The sequence below is a fragment of the Microtus oregoni genome, unplaced genomic scaffold (assembly GCF_018167655.1).
Source record: "Microtus oregoni isolate MIOR12 unplaced genomic scaffold, Mior012 000018F_ref0000195, whole genome shotgun sequence".
NCBI lineage: Eukaryota > Metazoa > Chordata > Mammalia > Rodentia > Cricetidae > Microtus > Microtus oregoni.
Genome location: NW_024543077.1, coordinates 21,828,802 through 21,845,366, shown reverse-complemented (window position 1 = coordinate 21,845,366; position 16,565 = coordinate 21,828,802). Strand labels below are relative to the sequence as shown.

The following is a 16,565-nucleotide window of genomic DNA, read 5'->3' as shown; positions in this document are numbered from 1 at the left end:
CATCTTGAGCCAATGAACATTGAATTTGCAATTAGGCCACTATCCTGTGCAGATGTGGTTGATCTTGCTTGACACAGTTATGTCAACTCAGAGATCTGAGAAACAGGCCATTGACTAACTCTTTTTTTTTCAATTTATTTATTATGTTTACAATGTTCTGTCTGCATGTGTCTCTGCAGGCCAGACGTTGGCACCAGATTTTATTACAGGTGGTTGTGAGCCACCATGTGGTTGCTGGGAATTGAACTCAGGACCTGTGGAAGAACAATCAGTGCTCTTAACCACTGAGCCATATCTCCAGCCCCCCCATTGACTAACTCTTATGTGTCAGGTTACTGATCTCAGCAGCCAACATATGTATATGGGCACCATCAATCTATCTTTCATTAATGACATCCCCTCTCTTATTGAAGGTCCTACTCTGTCAAAGTCAATGTAGAAAGTTTTATTTAATCTTAAAAGTGCAGTATTTTTGTCATTTAAAAAATCACTTATTGGTGTCATTTTCAGTTATTCTCTTTAAGTGTATTGTTGCTCTTGTCTCTGTTTTTGTTCTCCAACTTTTTTTTTTTTGCTTTTTCGAGACAGGGTTTTTCTGTAGCTTTTGGAGCCTGTCCTGAAACTCCCTTTGTAGACCAGGTGGACCTCGAACTCACAGAGATCTGCCTGCCTCTGCCTCCTGAGTGCTGGGATTAAAGGCTTGCCACCACCACCAGGCAGTTCTCCAACATTTCAAAGTCACTAATATTTGCATTTTATTTCTTTCAAGTGATGTTGATTATTGATTTCTGTGTAAAGCAATGTGCCCTATAGCTTAGGCTTGCCTCATGCTGTGTAACTGAGAATCATTTTGAACTCCTAATCAATCTTTCCTCTGCTGCCAGTGCTGGGAAAACAGTTCTGTAACTCCTTACAGGTTTGACCTTGATTTGTAAGTGAGAAAGAAAAATAGAGTAGTTAATGAGTGTCTGCTGATCTTTCTGGCTTTTGTTGGGGACTTAGAAGCAGAGAGACCTGTGCAAAAGTTGAGCTCATTGACCAACTTGAAGCTGGTGGAGACACAGGGCAGAAACAAAAAAGTTGGCCGGGTGGTGGTGGCGCATGCCTTTAATCCCAGCACTCGGGAGGCAGAGGCAGGCGGATCTCTGTGAGTTCGAGACCAGCCTGGTCTAGAAGAGCTAGTTCCAGGACAGGCTCCAAAACCACAGAGAAACCCTGTGTTGAAAGAAAAAAATAAGGTTGGACTGAGGGTGAGAGCTTTCCTCCTTCAATAGAAGTTGAGATTAGCTATGTGGAATGAGGGAGTCAATTGTAGATGCTCTATGACTGTCCTGATTGACCATTGTTTGCAGTCCATAGACCAGAGCAGTCAAGTATCTTGGAAAAGGACTGACCATATCTTTAAATCTAATTGCTCTATTTACAGAAGTTCATCTAAAATAGAAGATGTAGTTAAAATGTTGTGGCCCTGCTTAAAAGGACTGTTACTTTTCTGCATTAGGACATTCATCTTTAGTAAAATATATGAGACATATTTAATGTGCATGAATACAAATCCCTAGTCTCTGGAGCACATGGGCAGAAAGTGTGTTTCAAGTTTTCGAAATAATTTTTGAGATGAAAACTATGTCATATTTACATTCCCTTTGCTGCCTTCAAGTCCTAATATGCCTGGATTGTTTTCTAATTCATGGTCTGTCATTTTGACAACAGTTACAAAGTAACCACAGTTACACAGTAAGAGTAATTACTTTATGAATCTGACATGATTTTCTCCAAAATTTCGCATCTCTCAGACAAGGTGATGGCTGCACTGGAAAGTAAGTGTGTAATGGAATGTGCACACAATGGACCCTGCACTTTGGATGAGGAACAGGATGTGTGTGCTCTAGGAGAGTGGAATAATGTGTGCTAAATACAAAGTTTGTTTTTTTTTGTTTTTTTTTTGTTTTTTGTTTTTGGTTTTTCAGGACTGGGTTTCTCTGTGGTTTTGGAGCCTGGCCTGGAACTAGATCTTGTAGACCAGGCATGTCTCGAACTCAAAGAGATCCACCTGCCTCTGCCTCCTAAGTGCTACAATTAAAGGCGTGAGCCACCACTGCCCGGCAAATAGAAAGTTTTTAAACTGGGGCCCTGTCTGCTGGGCTGGGAGGACAGAACTGGAAGGGCTGTGCTGTCTGAGTCATTTGATGTCTGATCCTCCAGTAGAAAACCTGCTAATATTTTGAGTCTTAGCTGGGAGGTCCTAGGCAATGAGGGAATTCTGGGAAGCACTGACAATCAAGAGTACTAGTGGCAGATAGTTTGTGGGTTATTTCCATGACTCTCCTCTGCCTCTGTAGTACGTACCTTTAAGGAAGACCACAAGCTATCCCTTGCTGAGTGGGGGTGGTGTATAGAGCAGGTCTGTTGAACTGTTATTTCTGCTGTGATTTGGAAGGATCATGAGCCAGACTGTGGTTATGTTGGTTCATGTGGTTCGTGCTGACAGTGGCCCTTGTTCTCTGAGCCTCCTTGTGTGTAGATTTAGTGGGGAAGGGGAGACTCTGCAGCCCTGGAATGGAAAGATATGATGCTGGTTGTATCTATGTCCAGAGTATACACATGGGCACTGCTTTTGTTGTGCAGTGGGAAGAGAGATTAGAAAAGTGAAGTTCTAATTTCTAGACTATTGAATATCTGAATATTGCTTTCCAATTTCAGGTTTCTGTTCTAAAGATTACAAATTGTTTAGGAACTGGTAGAGCAATACTTGAGTAGAATTCTGTTAATTCTACTGATTTTGATGCTCTCTTTGCAAATAGAGAGGATCTCTTGTTACAGCTCTCCAGATCCTTGTGCTATCTTCTGGTTGAAGGTAAACACAGTCCCACTAATGTCCAATCACAAAACAACCTAAAAAATGATTTAAAATCTGCTTCCTGCTACATGAATTATGACGGAATTGGTAGACTGTGCCCTATCTACCTGGCTAACACAACGCACACCTGAGAAATTTTCTGTTAATTCTGTTAAATCTACTGATTCTAGTGATTCTGCCACTTGCCACAATGGTGTGATCCAGTGAAGCTTACCAGGGGACAAAAGGAGTTTCTTTTTTTTTTTTTTTTTGGTTTTTCGAGACAGGGTTTCTCTGTGGTTTTGGAGCCTGTCCTGGAACTAGCTCTTCTAGACCAGGCTGGTCTCGAACTCACAGAGATCCGCCTGCCTCTGCCTCCCGAGTGCTGGGATTAAAGGCGTGCGCCACCACCGCCCGGCAACACTACACTTTTTTATTATCATTCATTTGCCTCGAATTTGCTCTGAATTTCAGGAATAGAACCCATTAGGCAATGGAGCCATCATCCAGCCATCAGTTGGGGAAAGACTAACCATCTTGTTTAAGATCTGGTTCCTCCTTTTCTCTTTTCTGTTGTGTGAAATCCCTGTGAAAACCATGTAAAAAGTACCTTACGTTTATGTGACCTCAGCATGAAGCCACAGAACAATCATCTTTAGTGACCTTAAAGTTATTTTTAGCTGTTAATACTCTGTGCACCCATCCCCCTGTAGGACAAGAAATCCCTGCATACACCTAGCACAGCACAGTGCACAGTACAGGCTAGCTAGGCACACTGTGTCCTGGAGGAAAAAGGAAAAGTTCCTATGGAGTGCAAGATTGTGAAAGTGTCTCCTTTTGGAGCAAGGGGCAAGTGCTATTGAAATGCAAAGCTTGGACAATCTAGAAAAGATCTTTGACTCAGGTGGAAGGAATGGCCAGGAACCACTGTACTGTGTCTTTAAGCACACTATAGCCCTGTGGAGAGTGTTCTTGCCACTCAGACCGCACCAGCCAATCAGGCCCTCCAGGTGACCTGCCAGTCAGAAACAGTGCAGGGTTCTTCCGGGCACCCGCCTTCAGACTTGGCTTTGTGGAGGAGCTTGTGCCAGTTGTTTCCTGTGCTGTGCTGAAGTTGCTGCTGCAGGGAGATGACGATGTGAGAGCTTTTGCGATCTGGGGAACCACAACATGGTGAGCTAGGGAATGCTGTCTCCAGATGGGGAGGAGCAGAGGGTGAGGTGCGGCAAACAGCATGGTGCATCCTTGCGTGATCTGTGTGGGAACCTGCCGCCATATTCCCTGCCTCGTGAAGTCCCTTGTGGTCCTGTTAATTCCTAGACCTATTGCTGTGTGCTTAATCTGCTTAGAGAATTGGGAGCAGGGTGCTATGTATACAAACATCTTTCTTCTCAACTTTAACTTGCCTTACTCAGAGAGGTCTAGTTTCTCCAGTGTCTTCTCAAAATTGAGTTCTTCCATAAATCTTGATTTGTGTTTAACTTGTGAATGGTATCAAGGCAGCTCACCTGTTGGGTAGCGCTGCACTTCTAAGCTGCAACATAGAAGAGTTGAATTGCTGATATAAAGAATTTTCCAATGCCTTGGAAATAGATCAGTCTCACAAAGTAGAATTAGCTGGGGGAGGACTGCCTCTAAATCACCCAGAAGATAAATGTATTTTAATCAGGGCTGTTAGAGATTAGGATGCTAGGGCACACTTTGTTCAACTGGATTGTCCAGATATTTAGCTCCAAACTGCTACAGAGAAGCCACCACTGATTTAAAACCAGACACCACGCACATGCTCATATAAAAAAAAAACCCTCAAGCAAGCTTTTCAAGGAGGCATTACAGGTTCCTAAACAACCTTAAGGCTTGATGTGGCTCAAAGTTCCAGTTTTCTTCTTATGAAAAGCACAGTTCTTCCAGATGGGCAATAGGACACCAGGTGACATATATTTGAAATGCCAAACATTGTTTTGCTAAGGAGTTACCTGATCAATCAAGGGTTTTATTTATTCCCTCTGGCAGAGATCAGGGACATTCCTAGAAGATCTAGTAACAGCCTGGGGGCTAAGTCTTGTGAGTTTCCCTAAAGACCTGATGTATTGATAATAAAACAGAGCTCCTTCTCTAAGGAATATTCTTTGGAGAGCTGGTAATGGTCTGGTGCCAAGGCCTTTGTGGAGGGGTTCCTTTAGGACCAAGAACCCAAGCCTTTCACCATATGGAGCTATGGTTATCAGTCCCCAGGCCACTGTGCTCTTTAGTAAAGTTCTTGAGATAACCTGTGTTCCAATTGAGTAGAAATGTCTGACGAACCTCCTCCCAAATTCACATGATATTGTTTACTGACTTCTTATAATTCTCCCATTTCCTTCCATTTCCACTCTGGAAGGATCCAAGTTGCTATTCTTCTTTTACTCCTTTTTAATAATATTTTGAAACAGTCTTTCTCTGTAGGACTGTCCTGACTATCATGGAACTTACTGGGTAGACCAGGCTGTCCTTGAACTCATAGATCTCCCTTGGCTCATCAAGGGTATGTTCCATCAATGCCCAGCAAGTTGCTGTTTTTCTCAGGAAGCTTACTAGGCATCTGCAGGACCTCCCCACCCTAAATTTTTAACTTTTCACATTTTACTTTTCCTAACTTATCATCCCCTGTGACCTTCAACTCAGGACCCTTTTACTGAAGCATGATCTGCTGATTCAGGTCACCAGTGTACATAAGAAATTATGCTGGAAATGTATTTGCTCTGTAACTCTCCTATCTGACTAAATGTCTAGCTTGGCAAGTTGTCTGTTTCTATTTCAGTTATTGAAAGTGTAACCTAGAGCCTAATCCTAAAGGAGGCTTAAGGACAACAGCAAATGTGAAATCTGTCTAGCTGATTCTTCTTTGAGCATTAGCCAGAGATTGATGTATACCATCATTAAAGAGGTCTTTCTTTATTAATCTCCTAAGTGTATGATGTGATTTCTCAATGGAAAGGTGTATTAATTCTAGAACAGCTGCATTTCCATCCTGTTAGAAAAATAGTTTCTAAGACAAATTCTTATTTTGACTCAGGTGTCCTTGGTATACTACACTCTCAAAATTCCTATAAAAAATGACCGTAAAACCTCACAGGTTTTTTTTTTCTTTTGTTTTTTCGAGAATGGGTTTCTCTGTGGCTTTGGAGCCTGTCCTGGAACTAACTCTGTAGACCAGGCTGGTCTCGGACTCACAGATATCCGCCTTCCTCTGCCTCCCGAGTGCTGGGATTAAAGGCATGCGCCACCATTGCCCACCCACAGATTTAGACTTATACATTTGAGTCATGTAGTTGACCATGCAATGCAGTCACTGTAAAGGATGTGCATATGGAGCATACCTTCTGTCTTCAGACCAGAATAGGATGAATAGTTTATTGTGTACACTGCAGGGGAAACAGTGGAGGCAATCAACTATTGAAGCCACCATTATGAAAAAGGGTCTGATTGTTGTAGGTTCAGTGAATTTGTAATTTCCCAGCATGTGTTATTAATTTAATCCCATGTGATTGAATGCATATCATTTGTGGGGTGTACAGATTGGGAAGGTCATCTTGAGCCAATGAACATTGAATTTGCAATTAGGCCACTATCCTGTGCAGATGTGGTTGATCTTGCTTGACACAGTTATGTCAACTCAGAGATCTGAGAAACAGGCCATTGACTAACTCTTTTTTTTTCAATTTATTTATTATGTTTACAATGTTCTGTCTGCATGTGTCTCTGCAGGCCAGACGTTGGCACCAGATTTTATTACAGGTGGTTGTGAGCCACCATGTGGTTGCTGGGAATTGAACTCAGGACCTGTGGAAGAACAATCAGTGCTCTTAACCACTGAGCCATATCTCCAGCCCCCCCATTGACTAACTCTTATGTGTCAGGTTACTGATCTCAGCAGCCAACATATGTATATGGGCACCATCAATCTATCTTTCATTAATGACATCCCCTCTCTTATTGAAGGTCCTACTCTGTCAAAGTCAATGTAGAAAGTTTTATTTAATCTTAAAAGTGCAGTATTTTTGTCATTTAAAAAATCACTTATTGGTGTCATTTTCAGTTATTCTCTTTAAGTGTATTGTTGCTCTTGTCTCTGTTTTTGTTCTCCAACTTTTTTTTTTTTGCTTTTTCGAGACAGGGTTTTTCTGTAGCTTTTGGAGCCTGTCCTGAAACTCCCTTTGTAGACCAGGTGGACCTCGAACTCACAGAGATCTGCCTGCCTCTGCCTCCTGAGTGCTGGGATTAAAGGCTTGCCACCACCACCAGGCAGTTCTCCAACATTTCAAAGTCACTAATATTTGCATTTTATTTCTTTCAAGTGATGTTGATTATTGATTTCTGTGTAAAGCAATGTGCCCTATAGCTTAGGCTTGCCTCATGCTGTGTAACTGAGAATCATTTTGAACTCCTAATCAATCTTTCCTCTGCTGCCAGTGCTGGGAAAACAGTTCTGTAACTCCTTACAGGTTTGACCTTGATTTGTAAGTGAGAAAGAAAAATAGAGTAGTTAATGAGTGTCTGCTGATCTTTCTGGCTTTTGTTGGGGACTTAGAAGCAGAGAGACCTGTGCAAAAGTTGAGCTCATTGACCAACTTGAAGCTGGTGGAGACACAGGGCAGAAACAAAAAAGTTGGCCGGGTGGTGGTGGCGCATGCCTTTAATCCCAGCACTCGGGAGGCAGAGGCAGGCGGATCTCTGTGAGTTCGAGACCAGCCTGGTCTAGAAGAGCTAGTTCCAGGACAGGCTCCAAAACCACAGAGAAACCCTGTGTTGAAAGAAAAAAATAAGGTTGGACTGAGGGTGAGAGCTTTCCTCCTTCAATAGAAGTTGAGATTAGCTATGTGGAATGAGGGAGTCAATTGTAGATGCTCTATGACTGTCCTGATTGACCATTGTTTGCAGTCCATAGACCAGAGCAGTCAAGTATCTTGGAAAAGGACTGACCATATCTTTAAATCTAATTGCTCTATTTACAGAAGTTCATCTAAAATAGAAGATGTAGTTAAAATGTTGTGGCCCTGCTTAAAAGGACTGTTACTTTTCTGCATTAGGACATTCATCTTTAGTAAAATATATGAGACATATTTAATGTGCATGAATACAAATCCCTAGTCTCTGGAGCACATGGGCAGAAAGTGTGTTTCAAGTTTTCGAAATAATTTTTGAGATGAAAACTATGTCATATTTACATTCCCTTTGCTGCCTTCAAGTCCTAATATGCCTGGATTGTTTTCTAATTCATGGTCTGTCATTTTGACAACAGTTACAAAGTAACCACAGTTACACAGTAAGAGTAATTACTTTATGAATCTGACATGATTTTCTCCAAAATTTCGCATCTCTCAGACAAGGTGATGGCTGCACTGGAAAGTAAGTGTGTAATGGAATGTGCACACAATGGACCCTGCACTTTGGATGAGGAACAGGATGTGTGTGCTCTAGGAGAGTGGAATAATGTGTGCTAAATACAAAGTTTGTTTTTTTTTGTTTTTTTTTTGTTTTTTGTTTTTGGTTTTTCAGGACTGGGTTTCTCTGTGGTTTTGGAGCCTGGCCTGGAACTAGATCTTGTAGACCAGGCATGTCTCGAACTCAAAGAGATCCACCTGCCTCTGCCTCCTAAGTGCTACAATTAAAGGCGTGAGCCACCACTGCCCGGCAAATAGAAAGTTTTTAAACTGGGGCCCTGTCTGCTGGGCTGGGAGGACAGAACTGGAAGGGCTGTGCTGTCTGAGTCATTTGATGTCTGATCCTCCAGTAGAAAACCTGCTAATATTTTGAGTCTTAGCTGGGAGGTCCTAGGCAATGAGGGAATTCTGGGAAGCACTGACAATCAAGAGTACTAGTGGCAGATAGTTTGTGGGTTATTTCCATGACTCTCCTCTGCCTCTGTAGTACGTACCTTTAAGGAAGACCACAAGCTATCCCTTGCTGAGTGGGGGTGGTGTATAGAGCAGGTCTGTTGAACTGTTATTTCTGCTGTGATTTGGAAGGATCATGAGCCAGACTGTGGTTATGTTGGTTCATGTGGTTCGTGCTGACAGTGGCCCTTGTTCTCTGAGCCTCCTTGTGTGTAGATTTAGTGGGGAAGGGGAGACTCTGCAGCCCTGGAATGGAAAGATATGATGCTGGTTGTATCTATGTCCAGAGTATACACATGGGCACTGCTTTTGTTGTGCAGTGGGAAGAGAGATTAGAAAAGTGAAGTTCTAATTTCTAGACTATTGAATATCTGAATATTGCTTTCCAATTTCAGGTTTCTGTTCTAAAGATTACAAATTGTTTAGGAACTGGTAGAGCAATACTTGAGTAGAATTCTGTTAATTCTACTGATTTTGATGCTCTCTTTGCAAATAGAGAGGATCTCTTGTTACAGCTCTCCAGATCCTTGTGCTATCTTCTGGTTGAAGGTAAACACAGTCCCACTAATGTCCAATCACAAAACAACCTAAAAAATGATTTAAAATCTGCTTCCTGCTACATGAATTATGACGGAATTGGTAGACTGTGCCCTATCTACCTGGCTAACACAACGCACACCTGAGAAATTTTCTGTTAATTCTGTTAAATCTACTGATTCTAGTGATTCTGCCACTTGCCACAATGGTGTGATCCAGTGAAGCTTACCAGGGGACAAAAGGAGTTTCTTTTTTTTTTTTTTTTTGGTTTTTCGAGACAGGGTTTCTCTGTGGTTTTGGAGCCTGTCCTGGAACTAGCTCTTCTAGACCAGGCTGGTCTCGAACTCACAGAGATCCGCCTGCCTCTGCCTCCCGAGTGCTGGGATTAAAGGCGTGCGCCACCACCGCCCGGCTAAGGAGTTTCTTGTGTGCAGAGATTTCTCAGGTGTGCGTTGTGTTATCCAGGTAGATAGGGCACAATCTACCAATTCCGTCATAATTCATGTAGCAGGAAGCAGATTTTAAATCATTTTTTAGGTTGTTTTGTGATTGGACATTAGTGGGACTGTGTTTACCTTCAACCAGAAGATAGCACAAGGATCTGGAGAGCTGTAACAAGAGATCCTCTCTATTTGCAAAGAGAGCATCTATATCATGTGGCTGCATCTCAGAAGACAGATCTGTGGTCAGAAACAACAATTTAAGGGTCACTTTGAGATATCTTTGTGAAAGTTGAACAGTTTATGTTCATTTAATTTCTGTACACATATAACCAAAGATCGCTGGGTAGCATTGACCAAGATCACACTTTTCCTTGCCTAAGTTTACTTTGGTCTTTTGATTTAAAATTGACTACATATTTCTGCTTTTGTTCACGGTTCTTTCTCTTTAACACTTTATTCTTTCACAAACATTGTACACATTCTTGATTGATGGATCTTTGTGAAAAATGCAGAAACCATATCATGTGAATCTGTATATGATTTTTTTGTAATCTACAACTGAAATCTAATTTATTATTCACTTTCTTGAAAATGATGGACCTTCACCAATTTTATTCAGAAAATTTCTTACTTCATCAGTTCCTTAAGTTTGAGGTTTGGGGGATGTTTCCGTGCGGAATTTTTTTTTTCATCTTAGATGCCAGCATCTTTCCATTTCCTGGCATATGTTCCAGTTGTTGCTATCTTCATATTTGAGTCTTTGCTACTTAAATGTTGATGTGATTAACACATAATCCCAATGAGCATTCTGAGTGTTTCCACTGTGAATGTTACTTTGTAATTAGCTTTCCTCTTATTAATTGTTGGAATAACCTTGTTTTCAAAATTCTTTGCGATTTAGAAAGCAGTCTGAATAAAGCAAGTTACTTCACATGTACAGTGATTCTTTAAAAATCTGTTCTCTTAAAATTTCATTTAAAAAGCTTATATTTCCTCACTCTGATACAGACTTAGAGGCAATCACCAATTGTACGAAATGAAATGGTGTGTAAGTGATCCTAACAAACATCATTTTCTTTATCATAAGAAAATGAGGTCCTTTTAGTCATGAAAATTATTTCCACAAAGCAAAAATATCAGAAGGCATCAAGTGAATCTTTTGAATTTTGGTGGAATAGCCCTTCTTACAAAACCCTTTTTTTATTATTGTTAAAGAAGAGAACTGGAGTGTACAGGATGAATGATGGCCAGTGATTTTCTGAAGTTCGATTTTGACTAGAATCTTATAGTTCTTTTTAAGGGACCATAATGTATATTCATAGGTCTGTCTTTGAGTCTTGTTTTGGCACTGGTGACATTTTTGTTGATTTTATGAACCATTATCTATTTATATCATTAAAATTTCAAAAATAATGAACCTTCATCAATTTGCATTCAGAATATTTCCTCTGCTATCATGTTTTTGTTTTGAATAGTTTCTTTGGATTGAAAGTTTTAGTTTTCTCTTCTTGATATTAGATCCTTATCTCTTTCCATTTTCTGGCAATCTGTGTTTTCCATTTGTTGTTACCTTCATGGGTACATGCTGCTTAAGTGATTGACAGGAATAATGCATTATATTTTTTGTTCTTTAAAACATTCTCATACAATATTGTCTCTGTGTGATAATTAGCCTCAGCTGTCAACAAGACAAAGCCTAGGGTCATCTGAGGAATTATCAATTGAGTGTGTGCTTAGATCCGAATGTCCGATTTCTGTCTGAAAGTGATTATATTGATTGATGATTGATGTTTGAAGAAGACTCTTCCACTGAGTTGGCAATGTCTCTAAGCAAGTGGGCCTGGGCTGAATAAGGGGGCTAGCTGAGCACAAAACAGTGACAAAGCACAAGAGAAAACCAGGAAACAATGGTTCCAAATGTTTTGCCTCCAGTGATTAACTTGAGTTCCTATCCTAAGCTCCCACAATGGTGGATTCTGACTTAGGGGTAACAACTCAACCTGTCCATTACCAGAGTTGCTTTAGGTTAGATAATTTAATCACAGGAACAAAGAAGCAAGTTGAAATAAAAATGGTACCAGAAAAATGGTTTTGTTGCTGCAATGGACTTGGGAATATTGACTGTGGAAGAATTTTAAAGCTAACAGGACTTTAGATGGCAAAAGTCATAGAAAACTCTACACAGCTTAACTGACTGTCGTTGTAGGACCTGAAAGACGGGAGTGTTGGCAGGCAGTAGAGGTCAAGGTTATAGGATTTTAGTGGGCAAAGACTCTGCAGGGAACAAAGGAGTTGGATTGGCCCATCTACCCTGAGAGATGTGTGTCTTGGTTATGTCACATTAAAGTCCATGGCTCCTGGGGCACAGTGTGCTTTTTTAAGTTGCTGACATAGGGATGCACTCTCTGGAGCAGTGAGTCATTCAGACTAATCTGTGTTTCTCTGAGTAATCCCTTAGTGGTCAAGGAAGTATGGAAGTTCAACAGTACACTTGATCTGAGACCACAATCCTTTATTCCCTGTATAGCTTGCAGTTCATGATATCCTGGCAACTACACTGTATTGATCCTGGAAATTGCCATTATTTTCTGTTTCTCATAAAGATATAATAATTATGATTGCTCTCATAACCTCATCTTGTTCTGGTCCCTCCATCCCAAGCTTGACTTTATTCCTTGTGGCCCTATTGATTTATTTTGGCCTGGTAAGTAAGTAAAGGAACTTAGAAGACTTCATAAAAAGTTTGCTGGAGATCAGTTGTGTGACACTTTGGCCCCCAGTCTTTCTTAATCTTTCCATGTCCCAAGAAAGTGACAAAGGCAGAATTAAAAATTAATGGACTGATATCTTAGACAAAATATTACTTCTGCTGTATGGTTATTACTGCTGACTCCTTCAAATCTACAGTGAAAAAGAAACACATAAAAAGAATGAAAAAAATCTAGGTTTTTGATGAGGAAAAAAAGCACTAGGTTGTTTTAGATGGCTGTCCAGTAGTGAAAGCAAGAGGGATTTTCAAGGATTTTACACAGCTAAGGAGAAGGCCCTTGCTTTACATTTTAATCTTAACAAGGTGCCCTAATGTGTAAGGCTCTATCCAGCTAAGCTCTTAATTTATGGACAGATTATGCAAAGTAATTCCTTGTATCAAAAGCAGCATCATACAGAAACTGCAGTAAATTTTGTTCATGCATAGTTGGATACCCCATATGGTCTGTCCAACAGAATTCAGCTGGGAGTTCTCTGGGAAGGGATGCTGAGGCTGAGGAAATGTTAGATTAAGAGAAATGAAGACATAAACATAAAACAGACTGAGCCGACTGAAAGTCAATATGAAAGAGCCCCAAGTTATTTCTCAGCCAGTATAAATACTGGATATTTTATGAGTTATTCTATTTTATTTTATATGTGTTGGTGTGTAGGGATCAGATCTTGTGAAACTGGATTTACAGATATTTAGGAGCTGTCACGTGGGTACTGGGAATTGAACCCAGGTCCTCTCAAAGAGCAGTCAATACTGTTAACTGCTGAGCCATCTCTCTAGCCCAAATTTATTCTTTTTTTTTATTTTTCTAGTTTAGTAACTTTATTAGAAAGTGTAATTGATCACACGTAGGCATAAGTGCAATTAAATTGTTTAGTTTTTTTAAAATTTATTTATTTATTAAGGATTTCTGCCTCCTCCCCGCAACTGCTTCCCATTTCCCTCCCCCTCCCCCGATCAAGTCCCCCTCCCTCATCTGCTCGAAGAGCAATCACGGTTCCCTGACCTGTGGGAAGCCCACCTCTATCCAGGTCTCGTAAGGTCACCATCCAAACTGCCTAGGCTCCCCCAAAGCCAGTACGTGCAGTAGGATCAAAAACCCATTGCCATTGTTCTTGAGTTCTCAGTAGACCTCATTGTCCACTATGTTCAGCAAGTCCGGCTTTATCCCATGCTTTTTCAGACCTAGGCCAGCTGGCCTTGGTGAGTTCCCGATAGAACATCCCCATTGTCCCAGTGTGTGGGTGCACCCCTTGTGGTCCTGAGTTCCTTGCTCATGCTCCGTCTCCTTCTGCTCCTGATTTGGACCTTGAGATTTCTGTCCGGTGCTCCCATGTGGGTCTCTGTCTCTGTCTCCTTTCATCGCCTGATGAAGGTTAATATTCATGAGGATGCCTATGTGTTTGTCTTTGGATTCACCTTCTTATTTAGCTTCTCTAGGAACATGAATTATAAGCCCAATGTCCTTTATTTATGGCTAGAAACCAAATATGAGTGAGTACATCCCATGTTCCTCTTTTTGGGTCTGGCTTACCTCACTCAGGATAGTGTTTTCTATTTCCATCCATTTGTATGCAAAATTCAAGAAGTCCTTGTTTTTACTGCTGAGTAATACTCTAATATGTATATATTCCATACTTTCTTCATCCATTCTTCCGTTGAAGGGCATCTAGGTTGTTTCCAGGTTCTGGCTATTACAAACAATGCTGCCATGAACATAGTTGAGCATATACTTTTGTTGTATGATAGGGCCTCTTTTGGGTATATTCCCAAGAGTGGTATTGCTGGGTCCAGGGGTAGGTTGATCCTGAATTTCCTGAGAAACCGAAACACTGCTTTCCAGAGTGGTTGCACAGTTTGCATTCCCACCAGCAATGGGTGAGTGTACCCTTTCTCCACAACCTCTCCAGCAAAGGCTATCATTGGTGTTTTTTATTTTAGCCATTCTGACAGGTGTAAGATGGTATCTTAAAGTTGTCTTGATTTGCATTTCCCTGATCGCTAAGGAAGTTGAGCATGACCTTAAGTGTCTTTTGGCCATTTGAACTTCTTCTGTTGAGAATTCTCTGTTCAGCTCAATTCCCCATTTTATAATTGGGTTGATTAGCCTTTTACGGTCCAGTTTCTTGATTTCTTTATATATTTTGGAGATCAGACCTTTGTCAGTTGCGGGGTTGGTGAAAATCTTCTCCCAGTAAGTGGGTTGCCTTTTTGTCTTAGTGACAGTGTCCTTTGCTTTACAGAAGCTTCTCAGTCTCAGGAGGTCCCATTTATTCAATGATGCCCTTAGAGTCTGTGCTGCTGTGGTTATACGTAGGATGCGATCTCCTGTGCCCATGTGCTGTAGAGTACTTCCCACTTTCTCTTCTATCAGGTTCAGTGTGTTCGGACTGATATTGAGGTCTTTAATCCATTTGGACTTGAATTTTGTACATGGTAATAGATATGGATCTATTTTCATTCTTCTACAGATTGACATACAGTTTTGCCAGCACAATTTGTTGAAGATGCTCTCTTTTTTCCATTGTATACTTTTAGCACCTTTTTCAAAAATCAGGTGTTCATAGGTTTGTGGGTTAAAGTCAGGGTCTTCTATTCGATTCCATTGGTCGACTTCTCTGTTTTTATGCCAATACCAAGCTGTTTTCAATACTGTGGCTCTGTAATAGAGTTTGAAGTCAGGGACGGTAATGCCTCCAGACAATCCTTTATTGTATAAGATTGTTGTGGCTATCCTGGGTTTTTTGTTTTTCCATATAAAGTTGATTATTGTCTTCTCCAGATCTGTGAAGAATTTTGGTGGGATTTTGATGGGGATTGCATTGAATCTATAGATTGCTTTTGGTAAAATTGCCATTTTTACTATGTTGATCCTCCCAATCCAAGAGCAAGGGAGGTCCTTCCATTTTCTGGTGTCTTCTTCAATTTCTTTCTTCAAAGACTTATAGTTCTTGTCAAATAGATCTTTCACTACCTTGGTCAGAGTTACCCCAAGATACTTTATGCTATTTGTGGCTACCGTGAATGGTGATGCTTCTCTGATTTCCCTCTCTGCGTCCTTATCCTTAGTGTATAGGAAGGCACCTGATTTTTTGGAGTTGATCTTGTATCCTGCCACATTACTAAAGGTGTTTATCAGCTGTAGGAGTTCTTTGGTAGAATTTTTGGGGTCGCTTATGTATACTATCATATCATCTGCAAATAATGAAAGCTTAACTTCTTCCTTTCCAATACGAATCCCCTTGATCTCCTTATGTTGTCTTATTGCTATTGCTAGAACTTCAAGCACTATATTGAAGAGGTATGGAGAGAGTGGACATCCTTGTCATGTTCCTGATTTTAGTGGGATGGCTTTGAGTTTTTCTCCGTTTAACTTAATGTTAGCTGTCAGCTTGCTGTAAATAGTTTTTATTATATTTAGGTAGGACCCGTGTATCCCTATTCTCTCCAAGACCTTTATCATAAAGGGGTGTTGAATTTTGTCGAATGCTTTTTCAGCATCTAATGAAATGATCATATGGTTTTTTTCCTTCAGTTTATTTATATGGTGGATTACATTGATAGTTTGCGTATGTTGAATCAGCCCTGCATCTCTGGGATGAAGCCTACTTGATCATAATGGATAATTTTTCTTATGTGTTCTTGGATTCGGTTTGCCAGTATTTTATTGAGAGTTTTTGCGTCGATGTTCATGAGTGAGATAGATCTGTAATTCTCTTTCTTTGTTGGGTCTTTGTGTGGTTTTGGTATCAGGGTAACTGTAGCTTCATAAAAGGAATTTGGCAATGACTCTTCTGTTTCTATATTGTGAAATACATTAAGGAGTATAGGTATTAGCTCTTCTTGGAAGTTCTGGTAGAATTCTGCATTGAAACCATCTGGTCCTGGGCTTTTTTTCAAAGGGAGATTTTTGATAACCGCTTCTAATTCTTCGTGAGTAAACCGGTCTATTTATCATTCACCTGGTCTTGGTTTAGCTTTCGTACTTATTTAAAAAAATGTCCATTTCTTTTGTATTTTCCAGTTTTGTGGCATACAGGCTTTTGTAGTAAGATCTAATGATTCTCTGAATTTCCTCTGTGTCTGTGGTTATGTCCCCCTTTTCA

General features: G+C 40.5%; 1 protein-coding gene across 1 annotated transcript in view; it reads left to right on the top strand.

Annotated features, from left to right (window-relative positions):
* Window positions 1-1,765: 1,765 nt before the first annotated feature.
* LOC121458684 (zinc finger protein 431-like) overlaps window positions 1,766-16,565 on the top strand; it is a 29,095-nt gene continuing 14,295 nt past the window's right edge. The window contains exons 1-2 of the mRNA XM_041667967.1: window positions 1,766-1,820; window positions 3,823-3,977. Of these exons, the coding sequence (XP_041523901.1) occupies window positions 1,766-1,820; window positions 3,823-3,977 (210 nt within the window). The remainder of the gene's footprint in view (window positions 1,821-3,822; window positions 3,978-16,565) is intronic.